This window comes from Bubalus kerabau, chromosome 9 (genome assembly GCF_029407905.1).
Source record: "Bubalus kerabau isolate K-KA32 ecotype Philippines breed swamp buffalo chromosome 9, PCC_UOA_SB_1v2, whole genome shotgun sequence".
Lineage (NCBI taxonomy): Eukaryota > Metazoa > Chordata > Mammalia > Artiodactyla > Bovidae > Bubalus > Bubalus kerabau.
The window spans coordinates 81,132,439-81,150,321 of NC_073632.1; the positions used below are offsets into that span (position 1 = coordinate 81,132,439).

The 17,883-nt window shown below is 33.2% G+C and overlaps 1 protein-coding gene across 6 annotated transcripts in view; it reads right to left on the reverse strand.

The window, feature by feature from the left end:
- The window catches only part of HBS1L (HBS1 like translational GTPase), an 87,198-nt gene that overhangs the window by 52,270 nt on the left and 17,045 nt on the right, over positions 1–17,883 (reverse strand). For 5 of the 6 annotated variants that reach the window (XR_008698349.1, XM_055535689.1, XM_055535688.1 and 2 more), the window contains exon 4: positions 15,921–16,115. Coding sequence is in view for 5 of the 6 variants with exons in the window: in XM_055535689.1 (XP_055391664.1) it covers positions 15,921–16,115 (195 nt within the window). In the remaining variant the exon portion in view is untranslated. Of the gene's footprint in view, positions 1–2,047; positions 14,697–15,920; positions 16,116–17,883 lie in introns of those variants that run through there. The other variant, XM_055535692.1, reaches the window with a different exon arrangement.

Genomic DNA, 17,883 nt, shown 5'->3' on the forward strand with positions numbered 1-17,883 from the left:
TTTTAAATAAATCAAAATAAAAAAAATTTTTAAAGGATGTCCAAGTCCGAAAGAACTCAATTTGAGTTACAATTTGCTCTTAATAGCTGTGAAGTATGGCAAATTATTTATTTCATATAAGCCTCAGTTTCTTCCACCTACCTCACAGATTCTTATAAAAACCAAATAAAATATATACAAAGCCTGACACAAAGTTTACCTTCAATGCATTAATTCACTTCCCTATCTCCCCTTGAGAAGTGGCAGCTTCCAGAACAGAACACGTTTAAACACAGCCAAGGGAAAACACCTTGGCTATATCTGGTGCTTCTATTAAATCAGACTTAGCTCCTTAGGGGCTACTATAAAATTCTAGGGAAAAGTCTAGGGTATAAATCTATGTCCCCAGTGGCTACCATATTTTTCTGACAAAAAGTGAACATGCAATAAATGCTAGCTAAATTGAACTGTATTTATCAGTTCCCATTCTAATCCATCCTAATCCCTAGCTAAATACTTAGCAATTCTTTCACCCAAAAAAAATATTTAAAAGGATTTATAACTGCCTTGGAATGAAACAAGAAAGTATATACAAATATATGTAATCTGATTATAATTCTATGGTTTAAAAAAAACAAGGTAATTAGGATGAAAAGAAAACTCTATTTAACATTCATGCAATTCTTACATGGTACTGGCTATACAAAGAAGACAGGCTGTTTTGAGAGTCTAAAGCAAATTATTTTTAAATTAAGCAATTAGTGCTTCAGTTTTTCCAGTGTAGGTGTATACACAAAGAGAATCTTAAGACATATCTGAGAACATTCTGAACTACTTAACTTTTTAACTGAAATAAACCACTTCCTTTAGAAGCCCACATAATTTTAAAGCAGAAAGCCAATTAGTTCTGAAGCTTTCTGTGCAAGTATAAAATTCTTCTAACTGCTTCAATAAAATTACTCAGTGAAAAATTAATGAGAAGACTTTTCAAAGAAAAATATACTTAAAAGAGGAAATCAAAGAATTCCAGCTAAATATAACTCCCTATAAAGAGATTAAAGCAAAATAAAATATATATTTAAGTACATTCGTGAAAAGTTCATATAGATTCAGAACTGTTCATAACATGCTGTATTAGTAATTTTTCTTTGTAAGGTACACTTTTTCAAGTTAATCATAGTCTTTACTTCAAGGATTAAAATCTCATAATATATTTGACCTGACAAGGGAGAAAAAGAGGTTACATAGCCTCCTAAAAATTTAATATCACTATTATGTCTATTTAGTTACTTAGGTTATGCTGAAGAAAGAAACAAATAAAGCGCAGTAAGTTTAAAAAAAAAAAAAGGCCTTTATTGCAAGGGTCTACAGCTCTGCTTTATCTTTAATTTCTTGCAATCTTCTCTAGGGAACAATTTGCCACTGAGAAGCAAGGCTAGACTATGATAATCATTATGTAAATACAGTTACAAATAATACTTTATAGATATTCAAATAGTAATATACACTATAGTAGATATCCACTATATGACATTTGTTTAAGAGACTATTAATACTACAAAACTAGCAAAACAATGCCTGCAAATTAACTATATCCTCATGTAAAATTAGGCTCTATTTTGTAAATGAAAACTTCACTTGAAAGGTAAAACCAGAATAAATTCAAAAGGGAAAGGAAAATGATATATAAGAGGTTTCTAAACAGTATGAGCAAACCAATTCTACTCAAGACAAATTTTAGTATTCAAGTATATTTCTCCAAATAAGGAAATCAAATATATTTCTCCAAACCCTCCAACACTTGTAAACAATGACTTTTCTTAAAGCTATGATTAATGCAATGGACATACCAATTCTAAGAACCATATAAATGCTAAATGTATTTTTTTGGCCACACCACATGGCATGTAGGCTCTTACATCTGTGACCAGGAATCAAACCTGTGCCCCTGCAGTGGAAATGTGGAGTCTTAACCACTGCTTGGCCAGGGAAGTACCTAAAACGTTAAATTTAAATTATGCGTGATTCCTTCCTCCGTATTTGTGGACCAACTACTTTTTCTTTAATGTTTACTTTTTTTTAGATCAAGTATTTTTCTAAAATAATCTAAATAAACCCAGTGTTAGAAAAAGCCTCAATAGCAATCAAAAGAGTTAAAATGCTTAATTTTACAAAGAAGCATTCATTGTGTCGAAAACTTTCTCTTCTAAGTTGGTTGACTAATTATAAAATTTTAGAGCATAAATAGTAAGATTCTTCTGCCCAGAATTTTCCTTTCAAACAATAATAATATGTGCATTTCAATTTCTGGATTTCTTTGTGGAAAAAAAATGCTACTTAGTTTCATAGTTTTGGTAGTGAATCCCTCCCCTCCTGGTAGGTTTAAAGTGACAAAAAACTATCAACAGAAAACAGATTGTCCCATGATTTTAATCCCTAAATATATACTCCTTTAGCAGTTCACCCATACAAATGTATAGCAAAATTACATGATAACCTAGTCTAAGGTTATTTATACTTGCTATAATGGTTCAATATTACATATGCTTATAAAATGAACTCAAATGTTATCTAAGTTAAGGAGACACATAAATATTTAATACATCACCTTAGAAATTGAAGAGTTCTAACTTATTACAGGATAAAAGGTTAATTTTCACATAGACATTAAGTTCTCATTCCAAAATTCTAAGAATACAAATATACTGAGGGATTTCCCTGTTAGTAGACTGGTTAAGAATCCACCTTCCAATGCAAGGGATATGGGTTTGATCCCTGATTGGGCAACTAAGCCCATCATTCTCAATGCTACAACCACTGAGCCCAAGCACGCTAGAGCTCAAGTGCTACAGCTAGAGAAGGCCCGGTGTGCCGCAACAAAGCGCACGCACACCTCAGAGGGCCCAGTGCAGCCAAAACATATGTGTGTGTATACATACTCCCAAATAAGCGTAATAAAAAAAAGCTTTCTCCTAGACTTCAGTGGTATGTCACCACAAAGACAGGATGCTATGGTCAGGGGAATTATTATACCTAAGCATCTAAGCTTTTGGAACAAGGTCTGTCCTATCAGATACCCGAAAAGAAATTATTCACAAACTTCTCAGGTTATCTAGCTTCACAGCTGTTTGGGGCATTTAATCTAATCAAGTGTTGCTGGGAAGACTGTTGTTATTTAGTTGCTAAGTCTGACTCTTCTGAGACCCCATGGACTGTAGCCCACCAGGCTCCTCTGTCTATGGGATTTCCCAGGCAAGAGTACTGGAGTGGGTTTGCTGGAAAGATATATCCAGTTAAAAAGACAAAGTAAAGCTGTTTCTCTCACTTTTCCCCTCAAAAAACATACCCTCCCTACACACACACACACACACACACACAAACACACACAATAAAAGAAAAGATGATAAAAAACAAACAGAAGAAAAAAGTAAAAAATAAGCCAGCAGAGCTTACAAGAAATACAGATTGAAAAAAATCAAAACAAAAAAAAAACTACTTTCAGAAATTTAAAAAGCCATGCTAGAAGTATATATGATAGAAAACTGTAGAGCAATGTCTGCAAGACCCTCCAGAAAAGAAAGACAAACCAAGGACTATTACTTCTAATGCAGATATAGGTCACAGAATCATTTTAATATATTCAACAACTTGGGGAAAATTTCAAATGAATATTTTGGGAAGAGGGGAAGTGAGAGATGGAAAAGATGTCAAATAAGTGATAAATAGAGGCCTAACCACGAGAAACCAATCAAGCTTAATGTAACTACAGTTGGTTAAAAACTAAGGAAAATTTGAGTACAAAATCTAAGGAAAGTGTTAAAATTTTTGGCACTACATTAAATAATATGACTAAAATCATCAGGAGATAAAGGGAGAGAAGAGGTCAAGTATGAAAAAGTATAACTCTGATGAGCTCAACTTTTAAAGTAGGGACTCATCAAAGAACTGATTAAAGTTAGTAATTCAGTTAATAAGGTTTAAAAAAGAGGTATAAATACTTCCCCTAAAAACTTAAAATATTAATAAAAATTATAAGAGGAGGTGAAGTATGTGTGTCAATTTCTCCATCTTTCATGAGAGAGCAGCACATACATACTGTTTAAAGTTGACAAATTTTTTTTTAAATGGTAACGTTATTATTCTGTAAAATTTGAAAAGTAACAGAAATATATTTTGGATTAGTCAGACAGAATTTATATTACTGACATTAACCTATGAAATAACGATAAAACTACATTGGACAACAAAGAAAAACTGAATAAACTTCAAAAAGTAAAATGTACCAACCACATTCTCTGATGACAGCACAATGAAATCAAAAATTATAACAAAAATGGCAAATAAAAATCCCACTGGGATTTAAGAAAAAAAGAACACTTCAATTCTTGGCTTAAAAAGAAAATCAAAATTAAAATGGGAATTATCCAGAAAATAACAATAGCTCTAAAAGAACACAGAAAATAGTAACTAAAAGAATCCACGTTATAGCAAATACAGTTTTCATAAGAAAAACAGTAGCTACAGAGACAAAAGTTAAGAAAGAGAGAATGGAATCAATGCATATCAACTTCAAGGGAGTAGGGAGAAACAAGAAAAGTGCAGGACTCGGATTTCAATCTAACAATATATTTCTTAGAACAAAGACAAACAAATACCAGAAATGTGTAATGCAAAATGCTACCTTCTGTTGAATCTAAATGGCAAGTTCATAAGTACTTGATACATTATTCTCTGTGTTTGACATTTCATAAATGACTACTAGTAGACAATGTTTGCTACAGTGCAAAACAAAATCATCTGTCAACCAGATGAAATAGATCATTTACTCAGAAAATTAAAACTTCCCAAGCTGACCTTAGAATATTGAGAAAGATAATTCCTATCATAAAACAAATAATTTCACTGCCCTTCAAATTATAAGAATAAAGAAAATTCTAAATTCTCTAAAAAAACTATCACAAGAGAAACCAAAACATGACAAACAACACATACGCACAATTGTATAATTTTATGAACATACAAAACAATTTTAAATAAAATATTTTCAAATAAAATACATTCCATTAAAAAAAAAAATTACCACAACCAATTAGGAATGTTCCAGCATTACAAGACTAGGCCAATACTAGAAACTCCATTTAATAATGTAATGTTTAGTGCCTAATGAAGACAGTTTATTTTTTTCTCACCTTTGACTGTGTGGATCACAATAAACTGTGGAAAATTCTGAAAGAGATGGGAACACCAGACCACCTTACCTGCCTCCTGTATGCAGGTCAAGGGGCAACGGTTGGAACTGGACATGAAATGGACTGGTTCAAAATTGGGAAAGGAGTATGTCAAGGCTCTATATTGTCACCCTTATTTAACTCCTATGCAGAGTACATCATGTAGGAATGCCAGGCTGGATGAATCACAAGCTGGAATCAAGATTGCTGGGAGAAATTTCAGCAACCTCAGATATGCAGATAATACCACCCTATGGCAGAAAGCAAAGAGGAACTAAAGAGCCTCTTGATGAAGGTGAAAAAGGAAGAGTGAAAAAGCTGGCTTTTATAAGTCAACATTGAAAAAAGGAATATCACAGCACCTATTCCAATCACTTCTTGGCAAATAGATGGGGAAAAAATGGAAACTGGGACAGACTTTATTTTCTTGGGCTCCAAAATCACTGTGGATGGTGACTGTGGCCATGAAATTAAAAGACACTTGCTCCTTGGAAGAAAAGCTATAACAAACTAGGACAATGTATTAAAAAGCAGAGACTTCACTTTGCCAATAGAGGTCCATATGGTAAAAGGTATGGTCTCTCCAGGAGTCATGTACCGATATGAAAGTTGGACCACGAAGAAGGCTGAGCGCCCAAGAATTGATGTCTTCGAACTGTGGTGCTGGAAGACTCTCAAGAGTTCCTTGGACAGCAAGGAAACTAAACTAGCCAATCCTAAAAGAAATCAACCCTGAATATTTATTGGAAGGACTGATGTTGAAGTTGAATCTCCAATACTTTGGCTACACGACGTGAAGAGCCAATTCACTGGAAAAGACCCTGATGCTGGGAAAGACTGAAGGCAGGACAAGAAGGGGATGACAGAGGATGAGATGGTTGGATGGCATCACTGATTCAATGGACATAAGTTTAAGCAAACTCTGGGAGATGGTGATGGACAGGGAAGCCTGGCATGCTGCAGTCCATGGGGTGACAAAGAGTGGGGCACGACTTAGCAAATGAACAACACTAAATGAAAAAGAAGACTAAAAAACAAGACAGGCTATATTTAAAAATTAACAGTAATATAAAGCTACAGTAATTGAAAATTTGATACTGGCACAGAACAAGACAAAGAAATAGAACAGCACAGAGTCTCAAAACATGCAAGAGAGATGGAGAGAGGAAAATTTAGCATACATCAAAGATGGCATTTCAAATCAGGTTAAAAAAGAAAAAGGACATGTAATACAACAAAAAGTAACTGTGAAAAATTGAGCTACTGAAGAAGAAAAAATGTTGGAAACTATGTTTCTTCCTTACCCACTGTAGCAGCTAAATCAAACACTCAAATGTTTTTTTTAAAAAAGAGAGAGAACCTGCTAAACACAAAGAAGCAATTTTTTTAAATTATCTTGTAGTAAAGTAGAACTTTCAAACAAAAACCCATAAAAGATTAGTAAACTTTAATATACTTTAAGTTTACTTTTTAATATACTTTATTATTAATATTAAACATTATATATTATGAATATCAAATTATTATTTAATAGTTTAATTTGTTATAAATTTTAATATGAATTAGAAACTTTTAATATAAAATTTTAATATTTATATATAAAATCAACAATTTGTCTTATAAATGATCTAAAAGATGACAAAGAAAAAATATTTACCATGCACATAACAAAAGGATTAATTTTCTTAGAATTTAAATATAAAAATCAAATATATTAAATACACACACACATATATTCCTAGAAGTCATTATGAAGGAGAGCCCGCAGAAAAATCGTCAAAGATTAGGAATAGGTAGTTCTAAGAAATACAAACAGATTCAAATGTGTGACAAAGTAGTCAGTTTCACTCATTTAAGACATATAAACAAATGATAAGAATACTTTCCAATTATCAGGTTGGCATAACACCCAAAAGAGCAATAATCCTATCTGTGAGAATTTGAACAAAATGCACTCATAAACTTGTGGAAAGGAAATTAGCACAGGTTCTATTAAGGACAATTAGACAATATCTATCAAAAATTTTAAAGTACATACTTATGGGCCTAGAGAATCAATCAGTAGAAACATAGGATGTTCATTCAGGAGTCAGTAGTGATAGCAAGAAAATGTTAACAGGGACTATTTAATGCATAAACATATGGAATTCTACACAGCTTTTAAAAAGAATGAGATTGATGTCTATATGCTGGTAAGGAAAAACCTGCAATATACTTAGCATGCTAAGTGATACAGATATTGAAGTGTTACAGTATCCTCCCATTTGTATAATGATATGTATACAAATTTGATATGTCTAACACACAAATAGTTCCAGAGAAATATAAAATATTTTTTTACAGATTTGCTTTACAGCTTCCTCTCGGGAATAAGATGTGGGACAGTATTTAAAAGTGAAACTCACTTTTTACTTTAAATTCTTTCCTACATGTATGTGCCAGATATATTCTAAGCTGGGAATATAGCAATAAAGATCTTACATTCATAGAAGTTGCACTGTGGTAGGGGGCTAGGGGGATTACAAAGAAGAGGGAAATAAAACTGTGTGCACACACAATGACAGATGACATAAGGGTTGTGAGGAACAATAAAGCAGGGTTACCAGAGAAAGGGGCAGAGGTTATAATTTTGCATGAGGTGGAAATAAAAAGGAATACGGTGAATAATGGGTACACAAGATGGTTCCCCTATCCCAGGATTAGGAGTAAAGTGATATATAAACTACAGCCTCAAGATCTAATTGCCAGGAGGGGAAAGGGCAAAGCACTATAGAAGCAGAGGAAACTCAGGTAGGTGTTCTTGGGTGGATTTGGGTAGTGGGTAACACAAAGAGAAACCAGATGACAAAAGGTCTTAAAATAAAATAAAGGGTTTAAACAGGGCAACAGAAAATTAGAACTACATTTTGGAAAATTCACTCTACCTATATTGTAGAAAGTGTCTGAGAGAAAATTAACTGAGAAGTAAAGAAGCCAGTTAAATATTTTAGGAATTCTGCCCAAAGCTAATAGTCTTTAAGAGAAAAAGCAGTAATAAGAGCAAAGAATATGGATCAAAAAATGGACAATCAATCCGTACTTGAGGATTCCATACTCATGGATTCAGCTATCACTAAAACCCATGACTTTCAGCACTTTTGCAGTCTTTTGTGGACAGTGTAGAACAGTAAAAAATTTTACTAGCCCAACATGCATGTTCCCAACTGAGGTCAAATAATATGCATTCTGCCTTCCTGTTTCAACTCTCATAAAGCAGTATCCTTTTTCATGACCTCTTAAATGCCACATTTTTCACCATGTGATATCAGTTGGTGATTTTATGTTTAAAATGGTCCCCAAGAGTAGTCTGAAGCACTGTCTAGGGTTAAGCACAAAGCAGCTGTGATGCACCTTACAAATTAAACAGATGCATACAGATAATGTTAGTGTTAGGCATGAAGTTATAGTGCTACTGGCTATGAGTTCAATTTCAATGAATCAATAATATATGAATAATATATATTAAATAAAGTGTTTTTAAACATATATAAAACAAGGTCATGTATTGATTGTTTGACAAAAATGTTGTGACCAGAGGATCACAGGAACCTAACCTTGTATTTCTTATGGGAGCAATGGTTCAGTTTTTGCTAAGTCAGTGTCTGCCTTTCATTCAGTGTTCACTCATTTATGACTTTATAAAATATAACTACCACAAACAAGAACAATCAACTGTATATGTACACACATATAATTATTTATTAGTAAAGAAGAAACAATAGGACTGGAATTAATTACAGGGCTTCCCAGGGGCCTCAGTGGTAAAGAATCTGCCTGCTAAGGCAGGAGACTTTGATTTGATCTCTGGGTCAGGAAAATCCCCCAGAAAAGGAAATGGCAACCCACTCCTGTATTCTTGCCTGGAATATCCCATGGACAGAAGAGCCTGGCAGGCTATATAGTCCATGGGGTCACAAAAGAGTTGGACACGATTTAGCAACTAAACAACAATCAATTATAAGAAGTAAATGAGGGAGCAAAATCAACGATGATGCTACCTAGGTTTCTGGCTTGAGCAACTGGGAAGATGCTGATATTGCTAATAAAGAGAGGAAACAGGAGGAGGTCGCAGCTTGGATAAGGAAGACAAAGATGTCAGCTTCGGAGAGTGTAATGTCATGCATCCCATACACACTGCAATAAATAAAACTATGTGTTTAAGTACCCATTTTCCCATCCCATTTGAGAATCACATCTTTGATCATCTCCAGTTATGTCCTATAACTAGAAGGATGCTTTCCTTTAAGTCATATAAACCAGGCATGTCAACATCAGAAATGTGTACTTTATCAAATGTTTTATTTTCCACTGCCATCTTTGCAATTATATTATCCATATTCACCATTATCTATACTTTAAGAATGTTTCTATGTGAGTCCTCAAAAGTAAAAATACAAATTCTACCTTTTGGAAAATAAGAATTCTAAATGACAAATATCTTCAAAGAAAGTCTGCACAACCAGGTAGTGCATTTTTCAACTTGTTTACAGAAACCTTTATCATAAATTATTAAAATATCACTCTGAAATATTAAGCTTATATAAAAAATCCTAATGGATAAATTGTGATGTTCTCACACCTGATTTTAGAAAACCCCAGAATTATAATTTATTCCAATGTGGCTTTTACAAAAATGTATACATACATTGAAAATGTGACAAATCTTTTGCAGCCTAGAAATTAAAATTACAATATACAACTGCATACACTGAGCTTTATATAATTACAAAAGAAAATTAATAAAGGATTTGTATCAATCCCTATCTAGTCAGCATTACCTTCATTTATAAAATAGAAAACAATTTCTAGGCTACTACTAAACTGATTTTACAAGTAAATATACACTTGTATGAACACCAAACAGAAACTTGATACACAGTTATTCCTCAATGTATAACTGTGTGCTTGCTAATTTGCAATGGTCCACATATTTAAAAGCACTGGACTAGTTTTACTCTTGGTATGGCAATTAATTGTATGATCTCCCACTGACCACAAGAAATTAAATATAGTACACTGGGAACAGTTATTACTATTTATATGAGGGGGAAAAAGGCTGAAAGAAAAGTTCAAGAAAGAAAGATTCAAAGCTAAAGTGGGGGTGGGGGTGGGAAGAGGTTAGAATAACAGTTCAGTAACTAGGAAATAGGAAAAAGATAGAACAACTAACAAAGAAATGATAAGCGAAGTGTTCTGTACAGAAGTGATACCTTGTTCTTTGCAATTAATGGGAAGAAGCATAACCAAAAAGACCAACCAAATGCAAGACAGAAAAACATCTGTGAACAGCTCTTATAAAAAATCAAAAAAAGTGAAGAGGAAAAATGGTCATTTCAAACATCTTGTATTTTGTATCATTTAGAATATAATTACATCATTATTTCTATTCTTAAAGTATACTATTAATATTTGAGCATAACACAAATAAAAATGGCTCTGCACTTGGAAAACGGACCAAAAACACTTAGCATACCTGAGCTACCAAGACAGCAGTCAATCAGTAAACAGCAGCTGGTGCAGAAGATGCACTTAGTGCAAGCAACTGTCCTCACTAGGAAAATATCCATGAATAAGCAGGCACTAGTCTCTTTACCACCTGGAGAAGGAAATGGCAACCCACTCCAGTATTCTTGCTGGAAAATCCCATGGACGGAGAAGTCTGATAGGGTACAGTCCATGGGGTCTCTTTACCAAAGGCTAATGGCCAAAGACAGAAGGGACAGTGGGTCTTCTTGGTTCCACTCTCTGAATCTCAGAGATTGTGACACTTCCTCAGTCAATGGGGCAAGTGCCTGTCAGGTATGTGCCTGACGGACCAGTAGCCAGCACAACAGAAATACAGAGACCTATTTAAAAATTGTTACCCTCCCTATCACCTTGTAATATAGAATATTTTTCCCCTAAAATCATAACATCATAAATAGAAGTCACAATCCTGATCATCCAACAAAGGGAGATCTAGTTCACGCTACAAGATCTACTATATGGCTTTAAAGTATTGTATTTCCACTTGAAAATTAGTTTGTTATAAAAGATAATATAAAAGTAATGCTGGATTACAATTTCATTTGGATTTCAATATGGATTTCAATTGGATTATTTCAATATGGATTTCAATATGGATTAAATATGTATTTGTGGATTTATGTGCAAAGGGACCACTTGGGCAGCATTTAATCTATCAAGAATTATTGTCAGTTCTAAACAAACACTTGGAATACAATTCACTTCTAAACTGGAGACTGCCTACAGTATATAAATCTAGTTGATGAGTCATAGACTAATAGTTCAAAATTACTAAAATATCCAATTAAAGTTCAAGACTAGAAAAACAAAATCAGCAGTTGGGGTAATTCAAACTTCAAAACTGATCACAAAATATAACTTGTAATTCATATGATCTAAGCATCAGTAGGATACCCACTGAAATCTGCAGTTAGAAACAAAAAGTGAAGATATCACAAAGTGTTTAGTCAAGAACAACAAGGACATAAGGCTGGCTTAAGCTTTCCCACCAAAACACTGGATATAAAAACATCATATACAACTAAAAATATTGGGTTATTGGAATGTCATTCTGAAAATAAACAGAAACAAGAAATATTTTAAAAAATTATCAAACACAGATTAAAGTAGTAGTCAGAGAAAATATTTTTTACTGGGAAAATATAGCTATTTTGTTCTCATTAAGAAACAACATTTTATAGACTACTTTTTTCCTGCAAGAAATAACTAATAACATTATCTTCTAACAAAAAAGGTGCTAATTCCTAATCTGCAATATTCCTTGGTATTCCTAATTACTAGAAAATACAAATTAAAAATTCAAGTTGGCCAGGTGTTATTCCTAGCATTAGTAATTCCTTTCATTCTACTGATTTCTTTAAGGGAGCGATTCTCAAGTAGAAGTAACCCATCAGAATTAACTGGGGACCATCCTGAAAATACACATTTCCAAATGTCATCCCTCAGAAATGACTCGCCATGTCTGGAGTGAAGTCACAATAGCTACATTTTGAAAATAATTTCCCCAGTGATTCTGACTGGAGTTGAGGACGACTGCTTTAAGAGATGAATTACCTACTTGCTCTACTCACTAGAAGAGATCTTACTAGGTCAACTACTGCTGAAACTTTGTCATTATAGTACACAGAGCTGTCAGTAGCAAAGAGTTAAAGTCCACACTTCATTACTTACAGTAAAAAGAAAAAAAAAAAAAAAACATGAAAGAGATCTGGTAGATTACTCAAGGAACATGCAACCATACTTGAAAAGACCTTCTACATATTTATTTTAAAGTGTTCATTTAGGACAAATGGTTTTGAAAATGTATAAAAATAAATTATGTATTAATCCATCTTCAATATGTACATGGTCCCTTAAAAGGATTTATATTTTATTATCATGAAAAACGTTATTTCAACAACCTAACAGTATTCTTAAAAGTTAGGAATTTTAAGATTTTCTAATAGAAAAGTTTTAGCATTCACTGGCAGAAAAATAATGAAACTTGGAATGATTTCATTAATATTTCAAAATATAATACTGTCTTGGCTATGCTATGCCATATATCACAAGAAAAATCTTTATCACTAAACTATACTAATCCCAAGTGGTGGCATTTTCATTTAAGAACAAAGCACAAAAATATTTTATAAAAGAAAATGTCTCATCATAAAAATTTTCAAAGCTGAATGCTTTAAACAAAAATAGCTGAGGTTTGATTTCACAATATCAAGTTACCATAAGCACTTTGTAAACATACACCTATTACAGGCTATCAACTTAAAGCCAGTTATCACTAAAAGATATAGTAAAAAGAAATTTCAGTGCAAAAGCATGTATCCACTAAATTTATCAACTGACTTAAGACAATTTTAATATAAATTTCACAACTTAAATCCCATAATATAAAGTAACCCTATAAAAGCTTAAAATTAAATTAATTTAAAAGAAAAAGCTCTACAACAGTTAGCAAGTTTTCCTTTTGTTACTATTCTCTAGTAAAAGCTTTCTTTTGATTAGCTTTCACAATGTCATCAGGAGATGCTGATTTGAAGTCAAACGGTGTTATTGCTATAAGAGGACTTATTTCTTTGTCTTTTACGTCTTGGACTTGTCTACTATAAAGAAAAGCCTTATAGAGATCAAAGGTACGTCGCTTGCAGCTTTTCAATGGGTAACGAAGACACAGGGTTGAAGCGAAAGCTGAAGGTCTGGCAGCAAGGGCCTTGGTCCAAGAGAGAGAAAAAGGCGGTTTCCTAGGAAGAGAGCTTTTACTGTTTTTCTTATTATCCTTAGCAGAATTGGAATTTTTCCCTAATTTTGAACTTAGAACTTTAGTTTCTGGTATTGGAGCAACTGATTGGTCTACTACAGGTTTGGGAACAAAATCTGGGGCTTTTATGAGGACACTAAGATCAATATTTGAGTCTATTCCAGGTGACCTCATTTCAGATAAACTGAGCATACAGGAATCTTTCCTAATCTGAGGGCTGTCTATATCAATCGTTTCTGCAATCAAATCAGAAAGTGACAAATTCTCAAGATCTCTTGTCGGAGAAGCTTTACAAAATGCCAAAGATGATAGAGATCCTGTTAACTCTGATATTCCAGTTGAAGACGGATACCGATTTGCTAGTTGTGACAAGGGAAAAGATCCCAAACTGAGATCTGTGAAACTGGAAGATGGTTGGTGACAAAAATCAGGTAAAGTAAAGCACTGGCTTGGATTGTTTTTCTTGTGTTCCTCAAACAGTTCAGCTAGGGATGGACTTTCACACTGAGAAAACTGCAAGTTGTCACTCTTTAATATGCAATTCTTATTACTTTGTTCAACTGAAGAAACAATTCCAACTTCAGTCGTTTTACTAGCATTTAAATTATCAAGAGCCATATTTTCCAATGAAGGATTATTTAAACTTCCTAAACTGTTCTGTACTGGAATGTTTTGCAAATCAGGTACTGAATCATTCTGAACAGTTGATGAGTTATTAGGTGCTGTGTTTTTTATCATTAAGGATTTTAAATCTGGTATGCCTTTGAAGGCAGAATCATCTTTGGAAATACACTCAGACACATGAGGTCTTAACAAATCACCATCTAGACTCTTTGAAGGTAGACTCTCCACACTATCTGTGGGTGGTAATCTGACTGATGGCTGACTTTTATAAGAATCTCTTGGCATATCATTGATTAGGTCAGCTAGGGACAGCTCTTTTGTTAACTTACATGATTCTAGTTTCTTTTCACTTTTAGGTCTGTCAAGTTTCTTTTTTTTATGGAGTAAATAGTGACTTGGTATAACAGAGGAATTATGATATAATCCATATTTTGCTACTGGGCCAGAAAAATCAAAGGACTTGCTGCTGCAATCCAAATGGTTTGCAGACTGAGGACAAGAGCTGTGAACATTATCAGCTGAAACTTCAGAGGAAGATAATAAGACTCCTTACCTTACAAGAGCCATTAATTTTCAGATGAATAGGTTGACATATGCAGAAGACAGTCACAGCAACCAAAAGGAAACATGAAATGAGGCATTTAATTACTAAATGTTTCTTTTTGATTATGACATGAATAAAGTGATACTTGATCATTATTTAATAAAAAGTGAACATTCTAAAAAAAAAATAAAGGATTTTACCTTCCTTTAACCATCTTAAGTGACCTTCATACTTTGTTCACTGATATATACAAAGGTAATTACCAAGTTAGTAAATGTGCTAATATTTACAAATTTATGTGAGGTTTTAAGTTATTCATAATCAGAATTTCTCAAATTCAAAACATCTAAAATATCAATGGAAAGAACTAGGTTCATCTATATTTTTAATGTATTAAAAACAGGTAAATAATACCATGTAACCTCTACTGTGATCTGGGTAACCTATTAATACAGTTGTCACATTATAGACTTATACTACAGGTCAGTTAAAAGAGAATCCCGGTGCCCCCCCCAAAATGAAAAAAAATTTTAATTTACAAAGAACAACCCTTATTTCATAGTAACAGGCTGCACACAATTTCACTGTGGCAAAAATCTAGACTCCAGGTTATAAGAAATATCAAACCAGTTAACAAATCACCATGCTTCTACTGACAGATATTATACCACTTAAGATAATTAGTTCCTTTCTCATGTGGCCTAAGTTATAAATTTAACCTCAAATTCTAAACATTTAAAATTAAAGATCTGGCTATGAAATGAAAGAGTAGTAGAATTATAATACTTAGGATATTTAAGTAAAACTAAATTATATTCATAAAATACTATAAGCATAGAAGCGATTTTTTTGACATTGTCTGGCTATTAATTTCCATCTCCCAACCCTTTAGTTAAAAAAAAAAAAACCACCAATAATTAAAAAGATCTTCAAGACACTAACAAAAAGCAAAAAGTGTTTTGCCTTGCTTTTATCTAATTTTATTTCCCTTATATTCTGTCAGTTGCAAAAATAAGCAGGAAAATGATCAAAAAATAGGCTTTAACAGATTGAAGAGAACACAGCCAATCAGCTTAAAAATTCACAAACTGCAAAATCAATTGATAACAATCAAGAATTACTGTAACATGTAAAACTTTCTATCCATTTTTCCTAACAGTTTGATCAAAATCAAAGCCTCTTTTAAAGCATTAACTGTAAAACTAAAAGAGAACAAGTAAAAGCATACCTTTTGCTATCTTTCCTGTAGATATTGCTCCCTCACTCCTGACTTTCAAATTCTGCACTTTATCTTGCTCCAGAACCACTGACAAAGCCTTCTGCACATCAAACTTGTTCTTCAGAACTGCTTCAATCAATATGTCATCTGGCACAGCATCTCCAAGTACCTCTCTCATGTGATCAAGGCATGAATAAAGACGAGCTAGAACAGACAACAATAATTAAAAGCTATACTCAGTGGTGTCATGAAAGATTCCTGAATCTTCGAAACTGAAACAAAGGATTTGAAATTACAGTAGGATGTTCATTTCTTGTAATCTGCCTTGGCAAAAATGACAATGACTATATTTTTATCCACAGTATACCTAGCTTCCCTGATTAGAGGAACAATTTCAATAACCACTATAATAAATGTCTCCAAAGTAATACTGATTAACGCTTGAAAAAAGTGTCAATTGTGAATCTGCCTGCAATGCAGGAGACGCAGATTCGATCCCTGGGTCAGGAAGACCCCCTGGAGGAGTGCATGGCAACTCACTCCAGTATTCTTGCCTGGAAAACCCCATGGACAGAGAAGCATGGCAGGCTACAGTCCATAGGTAGCAGAGTCAAACATGACAGAAGCAACTGAGCATGTACCCACACACGTACAAAGTCTATTTCAGTCAATGAGGATGATGAGGTCCATACTGATGATTTTTTACATGTGTAGAAAGGGTTAATTTTGAAAATATTTCTAACTTACTAGTGAATGGACAAGATAACTTGGTACAAAAATGCCATAAAAATTAGGAAATCCAGTAGATTAATGAGGAAAATGAACATTCATTTTAAACACAAACATTTAAATCTGGGTGACTAAAATCTTTAAGGATGTTAATTTTCTGATGACTATTTTATAAAAAGTAATTACTAATAATATTCATTAATAATGGAAGTTCCATGAGAGCAAAGGCTTTATATCCCTAGATCTTAAAATAGTATGTGAGACTACTGAATAAAAATGCATCAACATATTAACTTATATTTGCATAGTAGGTGACAATTTTTAAAATACTTTATACACGTACACATATCTTCTGTAATCCTCACAGTAACTCTATGACTTAAGATCTATCAAACTACAAGTCATAAAGAGGACTGAAAATCATGGCACTACTTAGTTTAGCAGTAATCAAAATAAAACTCAAGTTTTCAGATTCCCTAATCCATGAAATCAGTCCACAGAATGCATTTTACATTACATTTTACATGCTTACATACTGAACAAGGAATCTACTGGCAATATCCTTTTTTCCCCCAAGTATATAATACTTTCTCCGCTGCTCTTTTTTAATTATTAAAAGTAAATTCTCCAACTATTTGGGTAATTCTGCTTTGCTTTAGTCCAAAATTAATTTTAGGCTAATAAGCTAAACTTGAAAAATTATACCTATTTCATAAAAACATGAATTACTAAAACTGGAACAGAATACTTAGTATATAGCTAGCATCATGGTCTATTCTAATTAATTATAGCAACTGTTGTCCACACATACACAAAGGGTAGAGATATGAAGTCAGGCTATGTTGGTTCATATCCAAATGCCACTTACTAAGCAGTACAACTACCCCCAAGTGACTTGGTGTCTCATTTTCCTCCCGTATAAAATGAGGACAATAGCTGGCCTATCTCATAAGGCTGTCATGAAGACTAAATATGCTAATACATGAACAGCACTTAGAATAGGACCCAGAAAGCAATTAGTAGAGGCTAGTTACAATCACTACTATTGTTACCATGCAATTTTTTTCATGCAATTATTAATACTTACATATGTCAGGTGGGAATGATTGACTTTTATTCTCAAACATAACTCTGAATTTCATACCTCCTTAATCATTCTGAGGCACAGCAGAAAAAGTATAAGACTTCTACTTTATTCCTACCTTCTCCCCCCCTACAATGACAACTGTACACACTCTTTGAA